Raw genomic sequence first — 14,917 nt, forward strand, 5'->3', positions numbered from 1 at the left:
AAGTAGGAAATTCGATATGAAAAACTATTTATTGGATAGTTATAAAAAAATCTTGCGACGTACATTGCGGTGCGCATATTATGTGTATTTTTCTCAGAATGTATTAAAAGTATCCATAAAAAAGTTAAAGTCCGTAATATAAAGTATCTAGCTCACTATCACTATGTATTTTACTGCTAAATACGAGTTAAACATTGAAAAGATGAAAACTGATTGATATTTACTCAGTTGAAGCGTAATTTTCGGATAGGATTTACGCGTTCAAACCAGTGTACCAGCTTTTCTATGTATTTTTATTAGTGTATATGCAGCATCCATTAAGTATTTTGCCTGTTTTTTTGTAGATTCTTTATTCCGATGACAGGTTTAAGGTAATTTAATGTTGTTAAATGACGATTCGAATGTCCTCATAAGAGTCTGTTCCAACAAATAAATTTTGATGTATTACTTAGATAATGGTTTTCGGGTGCAAGCGAAAAGTATATTAGATCAATGTCGAAAATAATTATTGTATTTGTTAATACATTTTTTTTAATGTTGAATTGCTATTTTCAACGTCATTTTTCATCTACTTATTTTTATATTGTACAGTCAGAGTAAGAAAACCTTCGTCAGTTATCAAATTCATTCCTTTATCAAGTCGTAAACTCTTAGTACCTTTTGAATCTAAAGTACAGACAACTGCATATAAAATTAAACTAAAATAGTATGGGAACTTGGTTCAAAATAGTGTAACATCTTTGGACTACGTCTAGTGTCATATCAACATAAAAACTTTTTATGGCCTAATTAGTCATTACAAGATTTAAATTAGATATGATATCTTCTACTGAATTGTCAAAGTCTGTCAGTGTCATATATTTTCTTATCTGTTTTTTTAAGTGACGGTTAATGTAATGACGTGACGTGTGATGAGTGGTTCCATCGGCACCGGGAAGTGGTGGTGATTCCTTGGCCTGTAAAAGCGGCGGATATACCCTACCGAAAATCTATCGGATTTGATGGTGTAGCGGTGGATAAATAAGAACGATAGAACCAAAGCAGCTGTCGTAGAACATTGTCGAAGTATCTGGGAGGGCTTCAGGGGAACCGATATATACTCTCGCCTTGTTGGATCAATGCGACAGCGACTACAACCTGTGATTGATACGAATGGCGGATATACTCGTTTTTAATAAAATAAATAAGATTTGTTTAAATGAATAAAGTTTACCATAACTACTATTTTATTTACTACTTCCTTCCTGCGGTTTCACCCGCGTCCCCGAAGATTTTATGTTTTCCCGGCATTAAAAGTATCTAATATGCTATTGCAGTACATATTCTATCTGTGTGCAAAATTTTATCCAAATCCGTTTAGTAAATTTGACGTGATAGAGTAACAAACATCCATCCATGCCTCAGAGAAATCAGCCAGATCGATACACACAAACTTTCGCGTTTATAATATTAGTAGGAAGTAGGATTACTACTATGCACTCTCTTTTATAAGAGACAAGACAATGTTCTAATCTCCGATGTTACACGAGCATTCACGAAGGACTATGAGGTTTCGTGAAACTTTTCACGAAATTTTTCACGAAACGGTAATTATCATACCGAAGCTTCTTCTTATTATTATAGAAACGCTATTATACTCTTTGCTAGATGCGACTTATAATGACATTGCGACGCAATATGTCATACTCAATCGGTAAAGCAGGTTATCGCTCATACTGAGCACACGAAAATAGATCTTAAGGTGACGAGCCTTTTCTTACCCCGACTGTACATTATTGCTCATAGATATTGGCGCAGTCATAAACATTAACCATTCCTTATATCGTCAATGCGCAAACGACCTTGGAAGCTAATATCTGATTTTAATTACACTAGAATTAAATGTTTATTCCGTGGTTATCAGTGAAAGAAAACATTGGTAGGAAACTTTTTTTTTTAAACTGTTTGTGACATCTGATTCAGTATTTTCCCTTCAGCATTATCTTGACATTTAAAACTAAATGGTCCAATCATGACTAAGTAATGCACGATTATTTTCATAATAGCCGCCGTGAACTTCTCTAATGTCAAATGATGAAACAAAAATCATAAAATAAACAACATATTCATTTACAAAAAATATAATATTAAGATTTTAAGGTGGTTTGTAGGTCACTCTATCCCGGGTTCAAATTCAAATTAAAAAAGGTTATTTGTTTTTCCTGTCAGGAAATTCTTCATTTTACTTCTTACAATCTGTTTACAGTTTATCCTCCTCCTGACCGATTTCGGCCTCGGCGATTAATCTCAAAGAAGACTGGCTAGTCTTCTTTAGTTGGCTAACTAAACAGAACATATTGTAGCGTAGACATATTATGAGCAGGACATATTATAGTGGAGATATATGAAAGTTCACCTGTGCACGGAAGTGTATCCAATTTCAATGTTTAGTTTGCTACTGAGAATATTTCGCCAGAACAACTGAATATTTTCATAAAATCTATTGCTTCGTATCAAATTTATAAATCACTTCTTAGATCGCCAGAGCGGCGCCAACCAAAGGATCTTTGATGTTTAATCCCTTGTCTAATAAAACTGCCTCACTCACCTGCGCACGTGACAAATATTTGAACTGTTTGGACCTGTTATGATCAGTCGCATTATGCTGGCGTATCCATGTGCGTAATGCGCCGAACTCAACACACATAAAACGCCGAAACGCGTATGTATACACAGTATTTTTGCTTTGGCATTTTTTATGCTGAATTAACAATATTAACCGAAGATTGTGGATATGAACCCCGGTACCGAAATTTCCTTTTTCATGTATTTATTTTAATGCTATACGGTGACGGAAGGGCAAATAGGTCACCTATTGGCGAGTACTTTTTTTAGCCATATAATAATATTGACGTGCAGCCGGATTGCGTCCAGGTGAGCCTGCGCATTTTTGGGAAAAGCATTTCGTATTTGCTATATATACTCGTCTCTGAATTCTTTGTATTATATTATATTCAGAATGCTGTGTCGTATTTACGCTACTGTTGATCTTGAGGGAGAGTAATTAGGAAGTACGTAAACAGGCGTGATACTCACTCTGTGCGGATATTTCGTGCGTAAATAGCTAGTATTTAAGATTGGCCGTCGTGACATTTCGATCACAAGTACCTCAATCATAATTCGAATTTAAGCAAGACAACATCAGTATAATACTCTTATTAGACTTCTATTTTTATTTACATATATAGATTAAATTTAAAGTTCAGTCTTTGGTTGTTCATTTTCTTAAAATGCAATTACAGATCTAAGGAGATACAGTGCTGAGTTAAATATGCATTTGGAATCCTTCTGAAATCGCGAGATAAAGGGTATTCATTATAATTTTAGTGACCGTGATGTGTTCTGAAAATTCCCTAACCTATATAGTGTGCATATGATAAAAAAATTTGAAGCGAAATAGTCCTGTCTATATGGACAATAAAGTTTTGCCGAAATTCCCGTCACTAAAATCAGCTGTGATTTATATATGGGTAGGCAGCCTGGTAAATGAGCCAGGAGATGTTCAGTCGTCACCAGCATAAACCTTAGCACCATAAGAAGTATTAACCTTGCCCTACCAAGGAACTAAGGTGTTCATCCCTTGTGCCTATAATTGTACTCACAATAGAAAATGAAGCAAAACAATACTTGGTAACACTTAATAATTGAATTTAGAGGGAATTGTTTTTGCTCAATCTTAATGTAGCAATCTTATAATATATATAAAAATAAGTGGCATTTTTCGTTGTCACTTTATAACTCAAGAATGGGCTCATCTATCCAAACCAAATTTTCAGGGTTTGTTCGGACTATTTAGTAGATGGTTTATGTGAAGTTTGCACAAAATCGGTCGAGTGGTTCTTCATTTATCACATTTTTTGTCACAAATGATTTCAATAAATGACAGGTTATTTTGTTAATGGAGATTTTTAGACGGGGAATTGTCTATCAAATTAAAAGTAAGTATCAATTCAAAATGAGTACTCATCCACCAGTTTCAATAGGTAATACGTCTTTATTCAATTTATTATTTCCAAATAACCCATGGCATAGCATTAAATACTGGCATGTAACACAATTTCTTATTTTAAAAATGATTGAGCTGCATACATGTTACAGATTCAGGGCCAGATTTATCATCAAGTTGGGTCGTTATTGCCGTACCCCGACGCTGATCATCAATTTTTGCAAATTTATTTTATTGGTGATGAAAATCGTGAATTGGATCAACGTTGTACAATTGTTTCTAATACAAGACGAGAAATTATTCGAGATCTACAATGGTTTTTCCATCAGCATAACGCACGAATAACATAATTAATATGCGTATTAATCTACAAAATGATCCAGCTGCCCATGAGTTTTCAAAACAATTGCTAGAAATTGGTGATGGCAAAATACAAATCGACAGGACCAATGGATTGATCGCTATACCGAACAATTTTTGTACTATTGTACAATCGATAGATGAATTGATTGAATGTGTTTTTCCGAATATTCTTCAGAATTATATAAATCATGATTGGTTGAGAGAACGCGCCATTTTAGCACCAAAGAACATTCATATCAATGCTATTAATTTTCAAATTCAAGAGAAACTGCCAGGTGATTCACGACATATAAATCAATTGACAGTGCTATGAATCAAGATGAGGCATTGAACTGTCCAGTTGAATTTTTAAATTCATTGGAACCGGCTGGTATGCCACCGCACTGCTTAAATCTGAAAGTTGGTTCTTTAATTATATTATTGCGAAATATTAATCCACCAAATCTGTGTAATGGCACCAGATTGACAGTGAAAAAAGTTATTGCCAAATTTGATCGAAACTACGATCTTAACTGGTAAATCTAAAGGTGAAATTTTGTTTGATACCACGTATACCTATGATTCAAACTGATATGCCATTCGAGTTCAAACGATTACAATATCCTGTTCGTTTATCATTTGCGATGTCTACCAGCAAGGCCCAAGGGCAAACACATCACGTTTGTGGTGTGAATTTGGAAGAATCATGTTTTTCACACGGCCTACTTTATGTTGCCTGTTCCAGAGTCGGTACCCCCAGCCGTTTGTTTATTCACATTCAAAATGGAAAAACCAAAAATATTGTTTATCCAAATGTTTTGAATTAATTTTTTAAATAGCTAGTAATTAAGTAAATATATTTTTTTAAGAAATGAATCGATGTTCTAACTCATTTTTGTATCATATCACTTTATACGTAGCGAAGCACGTACCGGGCCGCTAGTTCTCTATAATTTTAGTTAAAAAAAAATTTACTGGTTATTGTCTCATTCGAATTTACCCAAAATTGTAAATCTGTACAAGTTTGTTCATATTAAGTATGTGTGTATGTATTTTATGCCCTAAAAATTAATCAACGAGACATTTCGACAACGATTAATTTCCAATTTTTCTAATTCGAAAAATATCGATGCCACTAAAAATTGCAAAGGCTTAAACGACAATGTCTGTCGACAGATCTTCGATTTATTTTATTTAGGGAAGGTTGTAAGTAAAAAAAAAACAAAGATGTAAATTACATAATTTATTATTATTTTCAAAATTTGACGTTTTACACAAACAAACCTTGGTCCGATCGAGATCGGCTGTACAACAATTGCAATTGAATACGGTGGAAACAAACATATAATTAGGGATCGAACACACCTGCGCTACTCAGCTAAGAGAAATTACAGGGATCAATTATAAAGCTACAGTCAAACGTATGGAATCAGGTGATTGCGAAATCTCTGCAGTCTTTGCAATCATCTCGTTTGATCGTATAGGTGTAACAATAGTTTTATAAATCATAGATAACGCGTTTCTTAGTTTGGTCATGGAGGTGTGTTCAATTCTTCAATTTCTAGGCTCATCAGATACGATAGTTTTGAAATAAGCACTAAATAGGTTCGAAGGATTTTATCATAAAAGATTCAATTACGTTCGAAAGATTATCCAGTTATAATATTTTGAAATGTATCTATTCAAATTAGTAAACCCATGAACGTGAATCCTTTACCATAAAATATAATATCACTAATCTTACTGATACACATATCAGAAAAGATGAAGTATATTTTTCACGTACTAAAATGCCTGATGATGAACCAATACTCAATAGATAAGCTTGTAAACATTCAAAACATTGGAAACGAATAAAGCGAATCAAACACAAATATCCGGTACAAATAAATGATTAAATTACATTAAACATTAATTACGACCTAAAATTGACAAACAAATTGTTGTTCTAACATTTTGTGCCGTAAAACGAGTGTGACGTTACACCGTATAATACCATTTAATTACATTAACTATATACAATAAATGCAACTTCGAGTACCTAAAACCTGTGCTCCATAACAATCTATATAAATATGACTTTTATTTAAAGCTAATTGAAAATTTATTGGGAGAGAGGAAAACGGGACGGTGGATGTTTTTATTGTAAAAAATATAAGCGATTTTTCAGTAATATAAAATTGTAGAGGAATTCGTTAATGACAAAGCTTAGGGCGAAATTACTTAACTTACTTGCGTGGATGACCTGACAAAATATATTGAAAATAATGACGACTTTGAATACCCCAACAACCTTCATGAAGAGAGAACAGATGAAACAAAACATGATACAGGATATTATGCACTACCGATCTGTTTTTTATTTCCTGTTTCCTGTTTGTTATTTCCCTGTGATTGAATAAAACCAATTTAAAGAGGGAGCAAAACGAATAACAGTTCGTAAAATAATTAAAAAATGATCATGAAGTTTTGCGATTTATTTTTATTCGATTATTATTTTATAAATAGGATACGATTAGGACGTTTTGAGGAACTAGTCCTGGATTAGTTATAATTCTTTAATTTTCATGTTAAATTTATAAATATTTACATTATTTTCAACAATACGAAATTCATTAACATCGTGTTGAAATAAATAACTCTTCAATTAGGCCTCTACTTGAAAAATCGGTAACAGAATCATAAAACCAATGTTTTTAAACTCAGTGGGTTAATGCATAGAATCATCTACGGTACCATCGTTTCCTACAAGCTCATACGTCTTAACGCCTTCTATGTTATTATACCTGTCTCTATCAAGCTAATCGACCCTCGACGATACATTTCATTTCCCTACTCGCGTCGTCTATTCGTTAAAAATATTGTATAAGACCTAATATATAGGAAAGAGAAACTTTAAATTGTAAAAGTGCCGAAGTCTTCAGTTGAACGATATGCTTCATTTTCAGTGATGGCAGCCCAAATTTTAGCCTTGTACCCCTATTCATATGGTTTGTAGTTTAATTATATTCATCAGATATTTATTTTGTTAAATAAATGTAGATCAACATCAGTTTTCGGATCTATTCAACTTAATAATATAAGAAACTGAATTATAAACTATCGAAACATCTGATGAAATAATTATTACATCCAATCTATTTATAAGTCTTAGCATAAGTTAAACTATTAAAGGCAGAAAGGGCATGGTATGATTTAATAAAGCTGATGATTATAAAGTAAATCAGAATGAAAATTAAAAATATTTCATCAAAGCAATAATGATTGACAGACATTTCAATAACCTCTCAAGATCAAAGTGGATTCACGACAAAATCTATTTAAAATAATACCATTATGATTGAGGATGAAAATAAAAACATGAATTTTGATTTTTGATTCATTATTTCTTGAGAGATTAATTAAGATACTTCCATTTCTTGTTCCAGGTTTGCGCAAATTTTCAATAACTCACACCCGATCGCACAAGTGACTACAGCGTTACGTTAATTAATATTTACATTAACACTTGCGTATCAGTCGGTATTTCGATTCTATCTTATGCAACTTAACCATTACTAATCGATTCATACCAACCATTAATATCGATTTCAGATTTTTTATATCGATTAATTTTATCCATTCAGCTAATTAAGGAATGAAGCGTCTACGGGTTGATATTCGAATCACTACTTCTCGTATATAAATCGATCTACGGCTGATATGTTCCGTTTTAGGTGACTTGTAGGGAGAGTTCATAAATTCGTCGCTGGTTTTTGTATATATTTAAATCAGGGTCAGTAACATATAGCATGTACTTAGCACCTTGATGGATCTAAATCTTGAAGATGGTTATAAACGAATGCGTACAAATATGTAGTTACAAAACATTTAAATCAAATTTTAACTTAAGTGTCGTTGAAGTGGTATTAAAGTAACTGTATAATTATCACCGATATAGCTTTCTGATCATTATTTTGAACACAAATAGGTATATTGTATATTTTGTTACTGATATTATTATTTTATACAGTTAATTTAATCTTTTCTTACAATCAAACAAATCAATCGAGATCTTCACAACACACTTATGGTATTTAATAAACATTTATTAAATAATAAATACAATAAAAACCCAGTCCAGCATAAATACAATTCCATAGACTGAGGCAGCTGTACAATGTAACGTACAATAATATACTTTCATTGACATAAATATTATATTGACAAAATATATCAGTGTCGGATTGGTACACGCGCGGTATTGCTCGTAGTAACAAACTTCATTAAAATAAAATAATATCATTCATGAATGAAGTGCACCGTTGACACAAAACACTCAGCTAACACTTAAATACATTTATTATACAACATCTTGAATCGATATTTTGTCGTGCGTACTTCTGGCACACGTGTGTTGCGTCAAACGTATACTTTGTTTCGGTTAAAGGAAATTCAATAAAAGTGTTTTAAACCAAAAATTCGAACATCAACGTAAGCATCATCGACTCCCCAGCGAGCCGCGACCACAAGCCACCTAACAGTACACATCTACACGTACCACTCCTTGATGCCGTCTCGCTTCACGGGCTGCGGCGGCGCGAGCGGGGCGCTGCCGTTGCGCTGCAGCGCGAGAGGCTGCAGCGCGCGGGCCGGGCCGCCGGCGCCCGCAGCGCTCGAAGCGCTTTGGTAGCTCGAGTGAGCCTGGGGAATGTTACAGCGTTGAAGAGGGGACTCCACGTCTTAAGTTAACATAGAATTATTTCACCAAAACAACTTTCATCTTAAATAACACAATATTCCTTAAGGTTTAAACTTGCTTCATACCAAATTTTATCAAGTTCAGTTCGGTGGTTTGGTCGTGAAAGAGCAACAGACAAATAGACAAAGTATAGAAGTAAAGATGGCTATTGTGACGAAGCCAAATCCTTACCGTAGTCTTATTCATAGATATTAAGAGGGAAAAGTTGGATGTGGCGCTTTGGTCAGCTACTGACCTGGTTTCCTAGCAATGCCGCACTAGCACTTTGTTGATAGTTCTTATCCTCAGTCACCTTGTAGGAGGGGTCCAGGCGGAACACCAACTTGAGCACGATGATCACGATCAGTATTATTGCTATCAGCACTGAAGCCACTATACCTGTAAAAATATTTAAAATGTCTCTTAAAACTGTCAAACTTTCCTCTTGATTATAATATCTGCCACCTGATGGTCAATTACCACCATTGATCAAAGATACTGGAGCCGTAAGAAATTTTAACCATTCCTTACATAGCCAATGCACCGCCACCCTTGGGAAGGGAAGTCCCTTGTGCCTCACTTGTAGATATATTAATTATGCTCTACTCACCTACAACGGTTGCAAAGAATTCAGACTCGGGTGGCACAACCCTACTGTCAGTGGTCTTCGGATGATACCACTTAGTGGTGATCTCGTGTTCATATCCATTGTAATCTGGGTGTATCCTCGGTCCTCGATCCTGTTCTTCGATTTCGTATGTTGGCGACCTCGTTTCTATTTCGTTCTTATGATCTTCATAGTCTGGTATGCGGTGATCATCTTCCGTAGTGCGAGTAGATTCTGTATGCTTGCCCGTCATTGTGGGGGTGAAGTGACCGGAGTGGGAACGATCTGCAATTTTTTTTTTTATAAAATTAATTAAGAGCTATACTTATAATAAACAGATGAAAAATCTATTTATTTGTGAATTGAAAAAATTTAATACACGACTTAAAACTAAGTTCTCACCGTCTGTTGGTGTAGTTCCTTTTTCCGGTGTGGTCGCCGTATCCAAAGTACCAGCGTGCATGTTATCGTGATCAGGTAGTGTTGATTGATCGCTCTTGGTGGTACCAGTCGTGTCTGTACCACTAGCAGTGGACCCTGAAAGGGATTTATCAACGTGCTCCGTTGATATCGGAGCGGTAGGGGACGTCATCGCATGGGTACTGCTTGCACCAGAACTGTAGAGAATAGAAAATCAAATAAAACTATTAGGTTGTGGTATCGAACTGTTGGATGTGCTTAATTTGTGTTTATAATTCATCTCGTGCTCGGCGGTGAAGGAAAACATCGTGAGGAAATCTGCATGTGTCTAATTTCAACGAAATTCTGCTATATGTGTATCCACCAACCCGCATTGGAGCAGCGTGGTGGAATATGCTCCAAAAACCTTCTCACCACAGGGAGAGGAGGCCTTAGCCCAGCAATAGGAAATTTACAGCTGTTTATGTGTATGTGGACTGATTATAAAAGATCCTCAAGGGAATTGTGATTATTCCCATTGAACTTATTATATTGTGTAAGAGTAATTAAATTAATTGAATGGTGCAATTGTTTTAGCAATTTATCTTTAGAATACAAGACATCTTAACACAAATACCAAAATAATTACTTTTGAAATGAATAGTTGTTGAACTCGATCGACATGTGTCGATGGAATACGCTAGGAATTTATTCGTATGTAAAGTTAATTACGTGGTCATAGGATGTTCTGGTTCAGTGATTTCCTCTCCGCTGGAACCAGAGCCTTCAATACAGTCTTCATCGTCGCATGGTTTCATAAGCTTACCACTGATATCACCCTGAGATAAACACATGGAGTTAATTTAATGCATTTTAAATATGAATAATGTAAATATTATAGTCACGTGGTTTCAACTTCGTATAGTTTTTTAATTTCCCGCCAGTCTATAGTGGAGCATCATCGCGGGATAAGCTTTCGTTCCTTTCCATTTTCAGCTTAAAAGCTTTTGTACAAAAATGAATAGTTGGTTAAATATTTTGTAAATAATATTTTAATTAAGTTCCAATAAAATAGTTGTACTATAATAATAAGTTTACCTTATGCAACTTAGAAGGTGGTCGTCTCGTAGATGGAACGTAAACTGGGGTGATTAGATCATCACCAGATCCCGCGTCGGGTAGCACACAGGCGTCCTCGTCATCATCACGGCAGCCTGAACCGGCTCCGGAGTACACGAGCTCATCTAGTACTCCAGGTCCACCATAGCCTGATGGTGGAGTCTAACGAAAAATAAAATAAATGTTAAATTTATTGCACCATAATTTCAATCTTTTATTTTTATAGTTGTGATAATTGTTAATTGAAATTATATGTAGATATAGTTCGTTCGATTAGTTTAGGGAATATAAATAATAACTATTTAATCGTAGATTTGTATTGAGTATACAAAATTTGAATAGAAGAAATATAAAAAAATCTTGTTATGAAAAAAGTGACTTTAAATTATAAGATATTTGATATTTATAGGTGAGATAATCCATGAGAAGAATAGACAATTTCCGGCACTTCAGTTTGCTTGGTGGTGTTTTTATTGGTAGGGCTTAGTGCAAGTGCGTCTCGGTAGGCACCACTCACTCATCATATATTCTACCGCCGAGCAGCAATATTTAGTACTATTGTAGTTTCCGAGGTCGGTGGCGCATCGGCGACGCTTACCGGTCCCAACGTCCATGGGGAGCGGTGACCGCCTACCGTCAGGTCCATCGGCGAGTCCCCCGACCTACGCCACAAAAAGAGAAAGGAGAGCGTCTAAGGCGCGACCTGCTGCATGCGGTTGATGTCGCGGTCGAGCGGCGCGGCGGCGCGGCGCACGTCCCCGCGCAGCGCGGCGGCGGGGTCGGCGGCGGCCGCGAGGTCCAGCAGGCGCGCGCCGTTGAGCACGAGGCCGGCCGCCACGCCGCTGAACGAGCGCCCGCCGCCGCCGCCGCCGCCCACCGTCACGCGCGACATGCCGTTGAAGATGCTCGACTGCTGCCCGCCTGCGCAGCCACGGGCCGAGTGAGAACCATTTCACATCACAGTCTTTGACTCGAATGTAGTTCGTCTTTTAAGGTACTGTCTTTTTACAGATCTAGCATATTAACTGTGTCTTCAAATTTTAATAATATAGTATTTTATATTTGGCGGAGTGCAATTGAATCACTTCGTCGCAATCGATAAGGTCGGAAGAATTACTTAGTTAAAAATTCGGGTTTAGAGTTAGCAATCTGAGTCTTGTATTACATTTATATTTAAATTCGAAATAATGTTTCCCATGTACAGTCAGAGTAAGAAAACCTTCGTCAGATTTCAAAGTCATTCCTTTATCAAGTCGTAAACTCTTAGTACCTTTTGAATGTAAAGCACTAAACAGACAACTGCATATAAAATTAAACTAACATATTATTATGATAACTTGGTTCAAAATAGTGTAACATCTTTGGACTACGTCTAGTGTCATATCAACATAAAAACTTTTTATGGCCTAATTAGTCATTACAAGATTTAAATTAGATATGATATCTTCTACTAAATTGTCAAAGTCTGTCAGTGTCATATATTTTCTTGCAATATCTTGCAATCTTAGAATAAAAACGCTTGTAATATTATTCGGCCGTTATTTTAAGTGACGGTTAATGTAATGACGTGACGTGTGATGAGTGGTTCCATCGGCACCGGGAAGTGGTGGTGATTCTTTGGCCTGCAACGGATATACCCTACCGAAAATCTATCGGATTTGATGGTGTAGCGGTGGATAAATAAGAACGATAGAACCAAAGCAGCTGTCGTAGAACATTGCCGAAGTGTCTGGTAGAGCTTTAGTGGAACCGACATATGGTCTCGCCTTGTTGGATCAATGCGACAGCGACTACAAGCTGTGATTGATACGAATGGCGGATATACTCGTTTTTAATAAAATAAATAAGATTTGTTTAAATGAATAAAGTTTACCATAACTAATATTTTATTTACTACTTCCGTCCTGCGGTTTCACCCGCGTTCCCGAAGATTTTATGTTTTCCCGGCATTAAAAGTATCCAATATGTTATTCCAGTACATATTCTATCTGTATGCAAAGAGTGAAAGAGTAACAAACATCCATCCATGCCTCAGATAAATCAGCCAGACCCATACACACAAACTTTCGCGTTTATAATATTAGTAGGAAGTAGGATTAATACTATGCACGCTCTTTTACTGACGTTTGACTTTTATAGTTGACCTCTTTTTTTATGTTATAGGGGACAAACGACCAGGAGGCTCACCTGATGGGAAGTGATTACCACCGCCCATGGACATCTGCAACACCATGGGGGTTGCAGATGCGTTGCCGGCCTTTTAGGAAGGAATACGCTCTTTTTTGAAGGTGCCCATGTCGTATCGGTTCGGAAAAACCGCCGGCGAAAGTTGGACTATCGATATGCAACACTACTCTTTTATAAGAGACAAGACAATGTCCTAATCTCCGATGTTACACGAGCATTCACGAAGGACTATGAGGTTTCGTGAAAAGTTGGTAATTATCATCCCGATGGACGGCTTCTTCTTATTATTATTTAAGCTTTTAAACGCTATTACACTCTTTGCTAGATGCGACTTATAATGACATTGCGACGCAATATGTCATACTCAATCGGTAAAGCAGGTTATCGCTCATACTGAGCACACGAAAATAGATCTTAAGGTGACGAACCTTTTCTTACCCCGACTGTACATTATTGGTACTTTGTTGACAGAAAACTTCGTACAAATATTTTTATGAATTATAACTTTAAAAAACGACCTTACCCTGTGGATGTCGTATATTAACAGCATAGTTGTCCAGCTGCAACGCCGCTCGGCTACCGTTCCTCGTGAACCGAGCCACGTGGTACGCACCGTCGTCTACCCTTGCCGCTTCGTCACCCAAAGGATGATCTCCATCACCCACGTTGTAAACCATGAAGAGATTACCTCGGATCTGGCGATTTTTTTTAATTTAAATATAATAAAATCATATGATATGATATGATATTATAAAATAAATAAATAAGGTGTAACAACAATCATCAAACCTAAGTGTTACGAAAAGTAAGTTACTTATTTGTCTAATATAGTCTAATAACTGAATCAATCGAACATAACTTGAAAAGAAAACACAATCAATATATACAAAACTATTCCGTTACTGAGTGATTGAGTGACTGACAGACAACGCACAGCCTAAACCACTGGACCTAGAGATTTGAAAATTGGCACACGTATACCTTGAGCATCCTAGAGGTGCACTAAGAAGGTACTTTTCAAAATTCCCACGGAACTATTTTTAGGATATTTCGGAATTCCCAAGGGATAGGGAATAAACGGGAATTGTATTTTTTTCTTGAAAGTCCGTAGTCCTAGAAACTTAAAATTTGGCATGAAGATAGTTATTATAGCACAAAAAAAAAAAAAACTGAAATTCTTTTTTTATTTTTATTTGTTTATAAAAGTAACCAATATAATTTGATCCCATACTGCGTACATTTTGCTTAAGAGCAGGGCTCTGCTTACATTGGAAAATTTAAAAAACTTGAAAAAAGTGAAATATCTTCAAGCATCGTTCCCTTTTGGTAGATCTATGAGCTATTTACATACCTATAAATATGTACATGGAACCCTCGGTCCACGAGTCCGACTCGCACTTTATTAGGTAGGTTAGTTTCAATTGAATAGTTACTTTTAGGTTTCATTTAGTTTTAGTTGGTTACTTTTTAGTTCGTAATTACGTTTGCAGGTTAAAGTTGAATAAAATCGTGTCTCTGCATTTCGTTAAAATGATTCAGAAAACACACCTCAAAAAAT

General features: G+C 35.8%; 1 protein-coding gene across 4 annotated transcripts in view; it reads right to left on the reverse strand.

Annotated features, from left to right (window-relative positions):
* Nucleotides 1–8,735: 8,735 nt before the first annotated feature.
* Nucleotides 8,736–14,917, reverse strand: part of LOC113397062 (neurexin 1) — a 180,004-nt gene continuing 173,822 nt past the window's right edge. For all 4 annotated transcript variants that reach the window (XM_026635207.2, XM_026635206.2, XM_026635205.2 and 1 more), the window contains exons 21-28: nt 13,883–14,054; nt 11,876–12,093; nt 11,152–11,334; nt 10,786–10,892; nt 10,057–10,271; nt 9,658–9,939; nt 9,304–9,446; nt 8,736–9,010 (exon numbers count right to left, since the gene is read on the reverse strand). In XM_026635207.2, the coding sequence (XP_026490992.1) occupies nt 8,858–9,010; nt 9,304–9,446; nt 9,658–9,939; nt 10,057–10,271; nt 10,786–10,892; nt 11,152–11,334; nt 11,876–12,093; nt 13,883–14,054 (1,473 nt within the window). In that variant the 3' untranslated portion in view covers nt 8,736–8,857. The remainder of the gene's footprint in view (nt 9,011–9,303; nt 9,447–9,657; nt 9,940–10,056; nt 10,272–10,785; nt 10,893–11,151; nt 11,335–11,875; nt 12,094–13,882; nt 14,055–14,917) is intronic.

This window comes from Vanessa tameamea, chromosome 19, assembly GCF_037043105.1.
Source record: "Vanessa tameamea isolate UH-Manoa-2023 chromosome 19, ilVanTame1 primary haplotype, whole genome shotgun sequence".
NCBI classification, from domain to species: domain Eukaryota; kingdom Metazoa; phylum Arthropoda; class Insecta; order Lepidoptera; family Nymphalidae; genus Vanessa; species Vanessa tameamea.